The 15,325-nt window shown below is 42.7% G+C and overlaps 1 protein-coding gene across 7 annotated transcripts in view; it reads right to left on the bottom strand.

The window, feature by feature from the left end:
- Robo1 (roundabout guidance receptor 1) overlaps positions 1–15,325 on the bottom strand; it is a 1,022,024-nt gene that overhangs the window by 378,263 nt on the left and 628,436 nt on the right. The window contains exon 1 of one of the 7 annotated variants that reach the window (XM_029470380.2): positions 5,516–6,652. The exons of the other annotated variants lie outside the window; for them this stretch is intronic. Within the exon in view, the coding sequence (XP_029326240.1) occupies positions 5,516–5,570 (55 nt within the window). The 5' untranslated portion in view covers positions 5,571–6,652. Of the gene's footprint in view, positions 1–5,515; positions 6,653–15,325 lie in introns of those variants that run through there. 7 annotated transcript variants of the gene reach the window in all.

The following is a 15,325-nucleotide window of genomic DNA, read 5'->3' as shown; positions in this document are numbered from 1 at the left end:
TGTCACTTTACTCACTTCCTCTAAGCAGAGGTGTGCTGCCCGAGTCAACTACAACTTCAGTGTCTGCGCCTTGGCACATACGAAGCAGTCAAGATTCCAAAGCATGAGTAAAAGTGGGATGAAGGAAAGAAAGCCTTTCGCTGCATTAAAGCTGTGAATGGGCTTCTACTGCTTTTACTTTCGGAAAATGTAAAAAAAAAAAAAAAAGATCTAATTCTTCACACTGTTGCTAAACACAGGGCACAAACACTGGTAGCAGATTTTCAGAAATCCATACTCCTCCCACTTTGATTCCCTGGCTGGGTGTGGTCAAGGAACATAGATGGGACCCACTTAGAATGGTGTGTGTCTGAATTAGTATATGGTAGCTCGGATTAGACCTAAGGCCTTGCACAAGATAGGTATTCACCCTACCACTAAGCTTGGTCCCCACCTTACACTTTTCTGACTTATTTAAGGGCCAGATATTGTGACCCAGGTCTTAATCTTAGCACTTGATCTCTGTGAATTGCAGCTAACTTGGGCTCCTCAATGAGACCCCATATCAAGCAAACAAAATAAACAAGCAAAGAAACAAAACAAAAAAACAAAAGAACAACAACAAAAAAAAAACCCACAAACTTAAAATTACGGATCTCATCCTCTACTAAATTTCTCTAAACTTAGATTTCTATTTTCTTTTCTCTTTGCCTTTTCTTATCCCCAAATTTACATATTATGTAATTACCTTAGGCCTAACTTTGATTTCCTTATAATTCCCAACTTAAAAAAAAAAAAAAAACAAATCAAGTTACCAGTGTGGTTTACATCTGTGATAAGAACCGAAAAAAAATTTTTTTTAAAGCAATTAAGGTCTAAGAACATGATCTGGCATGCTTTTGCTTGTAGGCATAAGGACTTAATTCAAATCCCTAGCACCCACACAAAATGCAAGGCAGGGCCTGTAACCCCAGTACTGAGGGTAGCCTAGACAGGGCTCACAGGGGTTTGCTGGCTGACAACCTAGCTCCACATTCAATGAGAGAACCTGTCTCAAAGGAAGAAGGCAGAAAGAAATGAAATAGGTGACTTGATGTCTCCTCCTCACCCCCTGAAAACATGTGTAGAATACACATACACAAGCATAGGCCACAATCACACACGAAAATAAATGTGAGAAATTGACATAAATCTTGCCCTAGCATCTTTTATGAGCACAGAAGTTAACATCCGAAGCCTCGGACACTTAGGATCTTTATTAAATAAAGTTTTCCTAAATTTCCTTCCGATCCCGTTCCTGAGACCCAGCTATTTTCCATTATAAACATTGCTACAGCTGAAATCTGCTCACTCTACAAAATAAGTAAACAACTGTCACTGTGAGCTGAAATGGAGCATTTTATAGCACTTTGACATGGGAGCATTTCACTTGTCATAGTAAAACTTAAGAAAAACATCTTCGGGTAAACAGTCTCTTTTTACACGGGCTCAACCACAAATCTTATATGTTACAGAACCTATCTGGGGAATAGAGAGAAGTTTCAAAGACATAAAATTATTTAAGTATTTATATCTACAAGCCATAAGGTTGGATTTTCAACGTAAGGTTGGATTCTAACGCTAGGTTTGTATGTTTAAAAATTTAAAAAAATAATAATATGAGCCAGCAAGCTGGTCCAAAAGTTAAAACACCTAAGCCCGACAATAGGAAGATGACACCCCCACCCCCCAGGATCCATGTACAAAGGCTGGATTTGGTAGTTCATCTGTAGTCCTAAGACTCATATGGTGAGTTTGGGAGACAGAGGCAGGAGGCTGCCACAAGACGCTTGCAGCCAGTTAGTGTACAGCACACAACACATGAGAAGCAAGGGACACGCTGCATCAAAGGGGGAGCAGGGGAGAATCAACTCCAGAGAGCTGTCCCCTGACTTCCAAGTGCACACCACGACAACTGAACAGTATCTCGCACATGCATGCACATGTGCACACGCATGCACACACACACACACACACACACACACACAGACACACACAGAGGAACAGAGGCCCACATAATAATGATATATCTTAAAATTTTTAAAAAAATAATCAACATGGGCTGAAGTAACCAAAACTCATGTAAGGAGGGGCAATGAGGGAAGAATGAGAGAGTAGGAAGAAGAAGGGGAGATAGAAAAGGGAAGAGAGAACCTGTCTCAAACAGTGAACTGTGTTCCACATGATATGGAGAGAAACATCACCTTCCCAAAGAAGGAGAAAGCAGTGGGCAACTGTCACATCATTTGAAATTCAGATCTCACCCTAAGCTTCATAGGAAATTCAATCATTTCTTCACTGAAAGAAAGTTTGAGCCAAGGGCGTAAGAAGAAGAAGATGCCTGTGACAGAACATGCGACTAGTTCCTGAGAGACTTCACAGTTTTGTTTTGTTCTTAGGGTAGCTACTGCTCCTCGCCTCACCCCCCAAAATACACACCCATAGACAAGAACACGGATTTAACAAGTGCTTAGATGAATTTACCTTAAAAACAAATTGCCAAAGACATGGCAAAGTGGTTTACCCCCAAATTTTAGCTTCACAGAAGGAAAGTCTCATGTTTTTAGAACATTAAGTTGTTTTCTTTTTTTTTTTAAGGCTAGAAAAGCAAACAGTCTCCACCGTAATACTTAATGCTCAATACGCCATCACACACCAAAATGGAGTTTATAGTCTCTTTGAAGATAACTGTAGACTTTGTTAAATTGGCAGCCAGTATTAAAAACAAAAAGGGGAGAAAAAAGAACTGACAATCAATAGATGCTTTTACAGGTTAAATCTTGTCGAAGGCGCCTTATCCCCTTGGTACACTTTGATTTATTTAAGCTCACCACATTTCTCTTAAATACACTCCATTAACAAGTGATAGACTGTGATCTAGGGCTGGAGGCAAAACACGAAACACAATCTTTCAAGAACTTCATTCATTCCTTTACCAGGTGTCTTGCCCACACCCAGGTTACGAGTCACTCACCTAACTTTGCTAAGTTTTTTCTTCTTTTTCTCCAAATCAATGGAGGCGTTTTACAACAGCCCAGAGTCATGAGGTTGCCCTAGAAGTCCAATGGTTTGGCCCCATATCCAGACTTAAAATAGCATCCATGAGTAAAAGGTAGGCAGGAAATACAAAAGTTGCTGGTTAAGGCTAGAAGAGACGGCTCAGCAGTTAAGAGCACCTTTTGCTCTTCCAGAGGACCTAAGTTCAATTCCCAGCAACCACATGGTGGCTCACAGCCATCTGTAATGGGATCTGATACCCTCTTCTGGTGTGTCTGAAGACAGTTAGAATATACTCATAGACAAAAAAATAAATAAATAAATCCTTTTTTTAAGCTACAGGTTAAACGGGAGTGGGGAGGAAACAGCTAAATGGGCCCTTCTGGCCTAGGACTTGGCAAAGCAACCTGAGGGCTGCAAAAACCCAATGGCTCCCATGGAAAGTTTGTAAAGAAGACACCAGGAATCATGCTAGCCATAAGATGCTAAACACACCCCATATCTACTCAGATTTGGATCTCTGACTTTAAGTATTGATCACATTATTAAACATGAGTGAAGACTCCACGCCTCCACTCCCCCCCACACACACACTCACACACATATATTTCCCAAGTGAAGACAGGGTTTGACGGCTGACGGGACCAGCTTGATGTGAAACCCTATTAGTGTGACCCTATCTTTAATCTACAGCCATGATAAAATGTCCCAACATACACAAACTCAGCTCCCACAGTGACTAATGACCATTAATCCCCCTATCTTCAGTAATCTTCCCCTCCACCCATCCATCACGCTGACACCTCCCTTTACATGCGTGAACAAACTTTCACAGAGAAAGGGGAATCAACAAAAAAAAAAAATCTCAAAGGTATCTGAGGCTGTAAATTAAACTAAGGGGAGACAGAGGAAAGAGAGCGAGGGAGCGAGATAGATCAGATCTTCATGGTTTTTTGATTTGCATCCATGGCTGAGAGTAGGGGGTGGTGAACTGTTCCATCATCTAGATATGCAAACTGAGAAGAAAGGCTGCCACACAGAAAGGGGAAGTTGGATGTGGGGGACAGGGCCCCCAAAGAGTTAGTTTAATCTTCTCATCCATCCCCAGTGAGACAGATCGTCAAGGGCTGAAATTTCAATTTCTGTGTTCTTCAAAGGAGTTACAACATACTACACTTCCTATTTCACTTAGTTCAAATGGGGCTTTTAACTTCCAGCCAAACAGCTTCTCTCGGGAGCTTACCTTTTCTTAGGCTTTTATTTACTATCATTTAGCTCTTGTGGGTCTTTTTTTTTTTTTCCTTGTCTTCTTTTTTTCTTTTTTCTTTTTGTAGCCTCTTGGCTTAAGTCAAACCTTTGATCTAAACATAAAGAATCACTATAGCCCACAAATGTTCAAACTGGCTTTAAAAATTATTTCATAATTATGCAAATCAAGTGACTCTAACTTTTAGGCCTTGATGCAACTTGAAACTGGCTTAGTATGTGGCTATAATTTCCCAAGGTGCAATGTGTATGTGTGAGTGTGTGTGTGTGTGTGTGTGTGTGTGTGTGTGTGTGTGTGTAGGACTGAAACAGGATCCCTGATTGAAACCAGAATCTACCAAGAGGGAAGAAACAGAACTGGAGTCTATGGTTCAGTCATCCATAGCTGAAGATTCTTAAAGGGTACAGGGAAACTGTTTGCCAGCCCCCACACGATTCCTTCTCTTGGGACAGAAGGTTTCTTAAACAGCATCTTTCCAACCCTTCATTTGCAGCTGCAGAACTATTCGCCTTACAAACACTAAGGGCTATCTTCTGTTCTGTCTGGCCAGTGAGGACTACCAGGCAACTTACTTGCAACCGCCTGTTTTCTTTCTAAGCCCAGTCAGGCAGTGGCTAGTTTATATCCTACCACGAGAAGGAGTTATTTCCTCAAGTTTCTTCAGAATCAAATTTAATTACAGACTTTGGTTACATAAAACAACTTCTAACAACCCGTTGAGCTCAGAAACAGGGGCGGGGGGGGACGACCAGATTTTGGATTGCTGGGGAGTGAGAATCACAAGCCCCCCTCACCCCCCCACCCCCACCCCCACCCCCACTCCGTACCGCTTGCCCCTCCACTCCAGCACCCCCTAAGGATCCCTAAGATGGGTGATACTCATTCGACCTAATCCTAAGAGCCCAAAACTCGGGGACAACCCGCTGCCTCCTACCACCCAAGTGCTTAGACAGGCGTTTGCCCAGAGTGAGCTGGGCGTGCCCTGAACTTGGCGAAAGGCCGAGGTCTACCGAGAGGTTTGGGATGGTTTCAGGAGAGTTTGGGGTAATAGGCCAGAGGGGACAACCTCAAACGGGAAACTAGAAACCTTTCCCTATAGAAGTTCTGGAAGGGTCGAGCCCCTCTGGCCTTAGAAGGGAGCGGTCGCCAAAAGTCAATTCAGGGTCCGATTCTGAAGAGTGGAGTGGGGACCAGCGAAAGAGATGAAGGGTGAAGAAGGAGGGCGCAGGTTACCTGAACAGAGACATATTAATCCAAAGAGGTAAAAGCGAGCAGGCTCCGCGATCATTGTCCTCGGGTAGGTCCTGCATACAGTCTCATGCCAAGAGAAGGGAGCAGAAGCGGAGATCTCCAAATTTATGGAAGCCACACACCATACACCCTACACACAAAGGCTTAATATAAGCAACGTGAGTCAATCCGCCAAGAGTTTGCAGGGCAGTTTCTGGTCGACCTTTCCGGAGGCTTGTCAATCCCTTTGCAAAGAAAAAGCCCAAGGTTTGTCTTCCCTAGCCCCGGGTTTCCGAAGAGGCTCAACCACTTCCAAGGCTCATCCAAGTCGAACAACAAAGAGCCTAAACCGAGGAGCAGTTGTGCGGTTTCCTGCCTCCACAGTCCTGCTGAGCCTCCCGGCGTGCGCCTCCACAGCGTGTGCCCTGGCGCCGCTGCGCGGCGATTGCAAAGTTGGGGTGTGAGAGCAAAGGAAGAGATGCACCCCAAAAAGTGTTCCTCCGTCTACCGGAGAGCCAGGGAGTAGCAGGCCACCCCCCTCTGGCGGCGACTGAAGTCAAGGTAGCGGCGGCAGCTGGGGAGAACAGTCTCTAGGTTCACGGGGTGCGCCTGGGTGACTCTGCGCACCAGGAGGGAGCGAAGGGGCGGAACGGCGACAGCGGCTGCCTGGGCGGGCCCTTGTTCCCATCACTCGCGGGATGCGGAGGGCACCGGGGACCGCAACAGGACCGCGGATGCACGAGCGCCTTCCGGGCGCCCCCAGCCCGGCATAGCACCCAGCATCGTCCCGGGTCCTGCTTCTACTGGGGCGCGTGTAACGCACCTCCGAACCAAGCTGCAGCCCAAACTTCCCGGGGTGGCTAGTCTTACTCCGTGCTCCTGGAAGCTTCGGAGAGGCTGCTCCGGGCGGCCCCGGGTTGGTGGGAAAGAGCGAGCAGGAGGAAGAGGATGCTGCCGAGGCTCGCCCGAGCTCCGCCGGGAGCTTGCAGCGTCTGAAGTTTCTGCTCTCACGCTGCCTCCTTTCGGCTCGACAGCTCTTGGGTTTCCCCCTCAGTCCCTGCTGCTCCGGGTTTCCTCCCTCTCCAGCCCGGCTCGGGAACCTTTAAAGGGGACGCGCGATCCCTGCCAGGCCCTCACTGGCGCTGCTCAGACAAGTTCTGCGTGTTAATATTTCCATCCACATGCCTGGAGTGCCCAACTGCGCCCTCAGGTGAGATTTCAACGACTCAGAAGCAGAAATCTCAACGAATAAGAACTTGTTTTGGGTCCCTTTCAATCTCAGTCTCCCCTGCACCTTTCTCCAAATGGAACCTCCCAAACCAAAGACTTCAAAATCCTCCAGGTCCCTCTTAACCTCTTCTTTACCGATTTAGGGAATTGCAGTAAACTTCCAAAGAAGTTCACTCACCACCACTATCACCACCACCCATATTCTTGTTAAACGAACAAACAAACAAGCAAGCAAACTTATTTGCTTTTTCAGCAAAGAGGCTTTAGGAAAGTGTAAATTATCTAAAATATAGTAGTGAATGTATTCTCTTTTTATTGAATTTGCTGGCGGTCCTGTACAAAAGAATGAAGGCTTACGTCTTGGAGACTTCATTATGTTTACAGGAGAGTCTAGGTAGCTTATACATATTAGAGACTCAACAGTTAAAAAGAGTAACAGATGGGTGATAATACATTAATCTAAAGTTTGCAGTGATGGGCTCTTAGCATCTCAAAAACTGGGCCACCCCAAACCCCAAGGTATCAGGTACCTGTGGCCATACCAACTTTATTCTCTCTTCTGAAGAAAAAAAAAGGGGGTGGGGGGGCTGTGGGGCTACTTCATGAGTAAGCTAATTAGGCCCAAGATGAAACATGCCTGGGATATTTGACAGACAAGTTTTCACAAATTCGTTGTTTTCTTTTTTGTTATTATTGCCTATGACACGATGAAAACCATATAATAGCTGCAGAAGGCTCTACACATTGCAGTTGTTGACACAGTTATCGCTTTTATTAATAAGTTACTCTCTTCAAAGTTATGGTCTATGACTTCAAGATGAGTACTTGCTATCTTCAACTATGGCCGGTGGCATGGCGGCAGGTGCAGAGGGTTTGGATTTATTTTGTGTAGACGGTTGGACTTTTCCAGGTTTCCCTTAACTGACTGCCCGCATTGCCTACCTAAACTGCAAGTTTCAAAGAGCCATGTGCTCATTTGGGTCATGGCTTCTGTGGCCCATGAACTCAGAGCAACTGTCTGTGAAAAGAAAACCTGGTTAACAGTGCCTTACCTTTGAAAAGGAAACACAACTTAATCCCGAGAAAGCTGACTGAAAACTCAGTAAACAAGCCAGAGATAAGAAGTCAAAGACTCTAACCAGAATCTTTTCAGCAGCAAAAACAAGAAACGTGCAGTAAATGCTAAGAGACACACATTGATTTGGTATCTGTGAAAAGTTAGTTTGGTGAGAAACAGAGAAAATAAATTTTCCTTGGAATAAAATGAACTTTTAAGATAAGATACCCTAGGAATAGAACATAAATAAGCTTAGCATGATAAAGGAGAGGAGGAGAAAATGAAAATGTCCAATCCCCAAGTTACTCAAGGGGATTTTTAAATGGAGATTTTGAAGTTCCATCTAGTGAAGGATATATCTTATTTTCTTTTATTTGTGTGTGTGTGTGTGTGTGTGTGTGTGTGTGTGTGTGTTGGACCTCCTGTTCAGGGAGGTAGGGGCTCCTGCATGCTAAACACAGTCTCTGCCACCAGTATGAGAAAGTAGACTCTGTGCAAGAGTCCCTATTACATTGTTTCCCTAGTGTATCTCCCAGTCTTCACAATATCCCTGAGATCTTCCAAGCGCTATTTCACCTTATGGCTCAATGGGAAAGTGTGCCTACTGCTTTTGCAAGATCCTAGTTCTGTTTCCAGCCTGTGATGGGCAGACGGCTGTCTAATTCCAGTTCTAGACGATCTGATGCCCTTGCCTGATCTCCATAGGTTCCTGTATACATGTTCTGTGCATATATATTCAAACTCACACATATGCATACACACAAAATACAAATAACCTTTTTAAAAATGTTTTTTTAAAGATTTATTTTATTTATTATATGTAAGTACACTATAGCTGTCTTCAGATACCAAAAGAGGGAATCAGGTCTTGTTACAGATGGTTGTGAGCCACCATGTGGTTGCTGGGAGTTGAACTCAGGACCTCTGGAAGAGCAGTCAGTGCTCTTAACCACTGAGCCATCTCTCCAGCCCCACAAATAAACATTTTTTAAAATGTATTTCAACACCTACCACATTTCCATTGGTTTGAAAGTATAACAATACTAACTTCTATTTCTCAGCTTCAGTATACTACACCATTAAACTCCTTTATTCCAGCCTCAACGATAAAATGATCTAGGGAGACAACAGTAAATATCAACCGGGAAAGAACTATTAGAGAATTTCATCCAGAGTGTTTTCTAAGAGTATTCTGTCAAGTATAACAGTAAAATGGACATCTAAATTAAGAGTTTGTATGCAGACGGTATTAGGGACCCATAAGAGGAGCACATGAAGTTGGAGTGATTGAAAAGGTTTCTAACTCCTTTCTTCCACCTGCCCACTCATCATCCCACTCAGGTGAATCCAAACAACCCCCGAGTGAACATCTACATGCAAATTAAAGATGTTGTTGAGGCAAGATGCAAATATAAGCCTATTCTCAGGGCCCAAAGAGCTCTGACTCTTCTTCTTACAGCAAGAATAAAGCTGGCTCTAGAGAGGACTCTGCCCCAAAATGTAAAAACTGAAGAGAGCCATTGGGTGAATTGATAGCTCTGAATAGTTCCAGGGTTGAATTTATCATAGCAACTTGCCACCATCCTGACTTTGTTACTGAGCTAATTAAGGTACCTGAAAGACTCCCCAAAATGCTCTCAGTGTGTTCTATGAAGAATAGTGAGTATACATGTATCATCTACATGTGAGTAGGAAACATACTCAACACAGGTCCCCTGCAACTTGGCCATGGTCATTAAAGCTCGAATGCATTCCAGATTGGCCAGGAGACAAAAAAAAAAAAAAAATCAAAGTAAGAACGTGTCTTCATTTACATTCAAAAATCCAGTTCTGATCACTTCAGTGAGAGTGTCTGTGGGGAGTGCCATAATGAAATCTATTACATTGTATGCTAGATTTAAAGTTGGAGGGAAGAGAGAGAGAGAGAGAGGGGGGGGGGAAGGGGGCAGAAAGGAAGGGCAGGAGAGAGCAGTGTGCTGTGAAGTTCCATTTGCTGAGGTTTGACATCCAGTGAGGCTTCTGAAACTCAGGATCTCGCAGAGCCTCTTTGAGACGTTTGAAGAAACTTGAAATTAATGCATTCCAATAACAGTCTTATTGTTGGGGACTTTTGAGAGGCAAGATGCCAAAGCTACAGAGATTTCTCACTTCCTCTGATTTGATTTTATCTTTCCTGGAGTTGGAGAGCAGGGGGCAGTTGCAGGAATTCAGGAAATAACAAAACTCCCAGAGTCTCTCTGGCGATCCTAGAGTATTCTGATCAGGAGAAACGGAGTCCTGAGGAAACTGTAAACCAGAGCATCTGCCTTTCTTTCTTCCTAGCAAGACACCTGAGCATCAATCACACGGAGCCCCCTATGCACACCACAACTTCCAGCAGATCTGGTGAGCCAGTCTGGCAAGATCTCTGCAGGAAGACCCTGCTGACTAAGATACCATCCCTCAGGAAAGAACAGCTTATTTAGCAATTTTTTTTTTACACAAAATGGTTGGGTAATCTATACCCTGTTTGGTATCTAAAATACTAATCCAAGATGCATGCTTGACTATTCCCCCCAGTTTGGACACATAGTCCCATATCGGAGTAGAGCCATAAGTATTATTAATAAAATGGTAAACAAATTCACATTTATTTGTATGTTGAAATCTTAGGTCATATTTCACATCAGGCATATTTCAACTGTAATGTTTTGATGTGTCTCTAGCATTTAGAACAGGTATATCCTCCAAACCAGATAAGCCCTGGAAGAAAAGAGTTCTTGGCATCATTCCTTTCCACTTGTCTTAAAGGTTCCAGTATCTGGGAATAGCAAATGCAACGCTTTCGATGGAACTTTTCAAAGGTGGAAGAGAACCCCGCTGATACCACTAATATGGCCTCCTCTCCCCAATGCTATCTAAGTCCTATTGAAGAGGAGTACGGTGAGATACCGTGCTGTGAAACTATTGCACTTGTGGTTGCCTCTGAGCATCTCTGCCTGTTGTTGGGACAAGGCAGATATTCTAAATTTGGGCGCTAGGTGGTAGAGCCTGAGCTGAATCTCATTAAAACTTACACCTTTAGTTTTCACAGATGGTTGGTTTTTGAAGAATGTAAATAAGTGGACACAGGAAAGTGGGCCTTAACCAAGGGAATGGTTTGCAGCACTTTACAAACATTATCTGATCTAATTCTCGCCTTGTGAGGTGCAATTACTCTCCCAATTTAAAGATGGGGTTAGGGGAGTGAAAGATTAACTCCGAGTTCAATGGCCCAGATGCCATGGGCTTATATTTGAACCCAGCTTGTGTTGAACCAGAGCACATGAGAAAAAGGAGACGCATGGTAGAATAGGCTTGGGAGACTTTGGCTTGAACACATTCTGAGGTTTCTCAGTGCCTTTAACATGCAAATAAGCATTGTGAGAAAATGTGGATCTTGGGTAAACATCACTGTGGTGTTAGGGTAAGACCTCTATCAGGCATGGTCCCACACCTGAAAATTGTGTCCCAATTCCTTTCAAAATTGTGGACCTTTGGCAGGAAATGAGGGTTAAAAAGAGCCATGCAGCCATCCATACTGGGCTGAAGTCACTATTATTGTACTTCTGGGTCCTTCTTCATAAAGCTGCCAGAGAGAACCTGTTATATTCCAAGACAAACTAAATCTTTGTGCAGAACCCTCCAGTGGTTCCTCCCCCACCATCACTCCCCCCACTACCATATGCAATTAGGAGTATGAGCCCTTCAGGAAATTTCCAAGGCCAGTTGGTCATAGCCTTTCAAGCCTTTCTAGCCTTGGCTTACTTCACTTTAACAGCAAGGTCTCCATGGTATCGCTAAAATGAGTCAGACAATTACTCACATCAGAGATACTCATTGTCCTATGGTTAATATTCACCTCCATAAACCTGTGCATTCCATCTCCTTTCTCTTGGGTTTCAATGGTATGAAAATTTCTCAGATGTCCTTTTAAAAACAATAAAACCAAAACAGACTCTCTAACCTCCTATCTTTACAGGCTAGTGCCCATACCACTCCATGCTCCGAGAAAGCCTCTCATTTGACTCCAGAGCACATATCCCCATATAAGATATGACATACTCCTTTTGTTTTTATTGGCTAGTCCACTCAACATGGGATGTTACCAGAGTCCAAGGATTCTCTACTCAGGTTCCCAGCATCTAAGACAGTGCCTGGCTCTTAACCTATGCTGAAATGTTTATCAAACGTGTGTAAAAGTAGATTTTATTTAACCATGTATAGATTGTTTCAAAAAGTGCATATTTAGTGAACTTACTTGTTTATTCTAAACTTGGTTTCCTCTGATAATATGGTTTAATCATTTATCTAGTTCTAATTACCACTCACTGGATCTCTATAAGGTCATGACTGACTTTCTGGCTGCAGAAGGACTTGCTTATTTGGATCAGCTTATTTGGAAACAAAGAACGGAGAACTAGTCACCAAATCTTAAAGAGTGTGATGTTGAAGCTAGAAGTAGCCTTACAGGTTAACTTTCTCATACATGAGAGTTCTGAAACTGAGAGTAACATTTCCTAGGACATGCCTCACCCCACCAAACCCCCAGGCAGGTGGGCCTGGGTTCTATAAGAAAAACAAGCTGAGCAAGCCACAAAGAGCCAGCCAGCCAACAGCCCCCCTCCATAGCCTCTGCCTCAGCCCAGGTCTCCAGGTTCCTGCCCAGCTTAGCTCCTGTCATAACTTCCTTCAACGATGAACAGTGATTTGGAGTAAGCAAAATGAACCTTTTCTTCCCCAACTTGCTTTTGGTCATGGGGTGTCATCATAGCAATGATAACAAAGAAAAGCAGTCAAGTCCGAAGTCCTTGATCAAAATTCTGTATGTCCCGAATATTCAGACAGGAGATAGTGCACAATATATATGAAATAATGAGTTGTGCAGAGTTCTGACTTTTCCTCCTCATACTCGGGGACTAGTTTAGTTCGGTTGAATGGTTACTTTGGGTATAAACTGTTCCAAAGAGACTAGAGACCAGCACTTATTTATTTGTTTATTTTCTCTTTTTACTTAAACATCCTATTTGTTTACATCTCAAATGACACCCTACTTCCCAGTTAACTCTCCACAAACCCCCCATTCCACATCCACCCTCTCATCCCTCCCCTTTGCCTCTATGAGGATGCTCCCTTCCCCCTACCCCCCCCCCCCGCACTCCTGCTGCACCGCTCCAGCATCTCCTTACACTGGAGCATCAAACCTCCACAGGACAAAGGGCCTCCCCTCCCATTGATGTCAGACAAGGCCATCCTCTGCTCCATGTGTATCTGGAGCTATGGATCCCTCCCTGTACACTCCTTGGTTGGTGAAGACCAGCATTTAAATAGCACTATCTGCTTGTGATAACTTTCTAGGTATTGTCTATATCTAAACACATTTAATCTCTGGCATAAAGTGTAATTAGGTTAGTCCCTGATATCATTCTCCTTTGTGCTGGAAGAGACAGAGAAGGCTCATCTATGAGGCTGAGCTCAGCCTCTAAGCCTCATTGTCTGAATGGAGAATCCTGACTTTTATCTGCACACCGGTCTCTGAGAGACAAACGGAGGTGATTGATTAAGAGAACATTGTTTGTACAGATCTGGTTGTAGGGCAATGCTACCAGAGTATAAGCTTTGTCTAGAGCTGTAGTTTCATCTCATGACTCAGGAGGAGAAAGTGATGCTGAGAAGCACACATCTGCTTCATGTTCGGCTCCACATGGAATTGAATTTTTAATTTCATACTCAGAGCATTCAAAGTGATTTAATGTTTCGTTTTTAGACCCGATGAGGTGGCATAAAAACAGATATTGATTGTGTGTGAAGACATCCCAAGAATATTGGAAAACACGAAGAGGGATTTGTGTGTATATATTGCTAGTCGAGCATAAGATTTTGTTGTCTTTTGAGTTCTTCCTCGCAGATATATCTTGGGTGGAGCATATACTATTCTCATCATGAGTTAAAATTCTCTTCAGTTGGGATCATAGCTAACAGCTGCACAGCTGACTGCCAGGCTCCGTAGTCTCACAACTTGAACACTACTTTGTAAGTAATTTACATTATGTGTAATTCTGCAGATGTGTTTTAACAGAACTGTTACGTGTTTTTGAGTTTTCATTGCTTCCAACGGAGGGGAAAACTTTTCAGGAAATGTTTACGGGCCTGAGGTGCATATGTTGGGATTTAGACCTTGTTTCCTACATTGGGTATGTTTAGTCCCACCTGCAGATTTGTTTACTCTGACTATTTCACCTAGATCTTAACAGTTATTTTAATGACTTCCTTAAGGAAGTATTATGAAAAACATCTTGAGATGTATCGGAGTTTTCTATTTAGAGGACATTTTCCAACTTAGTAAACAAAAAATAGTTCTAAATATTTAATGTAACAATAGCTTTGGAAAGGGGTATCTCCAAGTTTATCATCCATAATAATAACAAAAGTGATCAATAATTCATTAAAGTGTAGGATCATAATAATTTGAAAGTTATTTATTTTATAACTGTATTAGTATGTTCTCTCCTATGCCTTAGAGAAAAACGACTTCACGTTTGGAAAGCTAAATTGGGACTTTGGGATTTCATAGCCGCCTGGTGTGATTGAGGCCTTAGGTTCTAAATATGGAGGCGCTCATTCTTGTGGATAAATACTGAATCCACATCCCCCAATTGTCGCCGAGAAACCAACTGCTGCTGAAACCCACATGAAATGTCAACCTACTGTCTTAACAACATGGATAATTATATATTTCCCCTTGAGTTTAATGACTCCCTCTCCAGTGTCCTGGCCACATTCCAAGAGAAATCATCGAACGCCATTATTGTAACCAAAAGTCTTTGTTGATTTGATCTAATCTCATCTTCTCAATTTCCTATCGTTATATATTGCTTTAAAGCTGCTTGATTTCATGTAGAACATAGGATTTCCCTGGTATAATACGTATCTTATTACCCTGTTGTATCCCATGTGTATTTTTTGAAACGAAAGGGACACTTGCTGCAGCTAGCATAGCAACTTCGTCACCAAAAACATCATACAAAATTATTTTACTTCCAGAAAAAGTTTCTAAATTGTACTTTATACTCACAATGTTATAATACTTAAACAAGGAGAGAAAACTAAGTTACCTTGTTTACGTTTTGACCAAAAAAAAAGTTAGAAGCCTATTCTAGAAGTTATAGATTTTGCATTCCTTTATTCAGATGTTAGTGGGTTTTAGTGAGATTTTAATTATTTTACTTCATAACATAGAGGTGGAATAATTTAGGTCATTTGGAAAACAAAAGAAACAAGAACGTGTAATGATCACATCAGATAAAAATCAGGTGTGAGATGAGCATTTTACTGTTCATCCTTATGTTTTATTGTTTCTGAGTCTTATGTGCAATTTTTCTTAAGTTGTGGAATGGTAAGACTGCAAGCTTCTGTGAGTAGACTGTAGTGTAAACAGTAACTGAGTTCTTGTCAAATATAATGCTGGCTGTTTATGACCTACAAAACACAGACACACATACACAAAC

The sequence above is a fragment of the Mus caroli genome, unplaced genomic scaffold (assembly GCF_978045245.1).
Source record: "Mus caroli unplaced genomic scaffold, Mus_caroli_1 scaffold_17, whole genome shotgun sequence".
Taxonomy (NCBI): domain Eukaryota; kingdom Metazoa; phylum Chordata; class Mammalia; order Rodentia; family Muridae; genus Mus; species Mus caroli.
The sequence above is the reverse complement of the archived record's forward strand: the minus strand, read 5'-3'. Positions and strand labels throughout refer to the sequence as shown.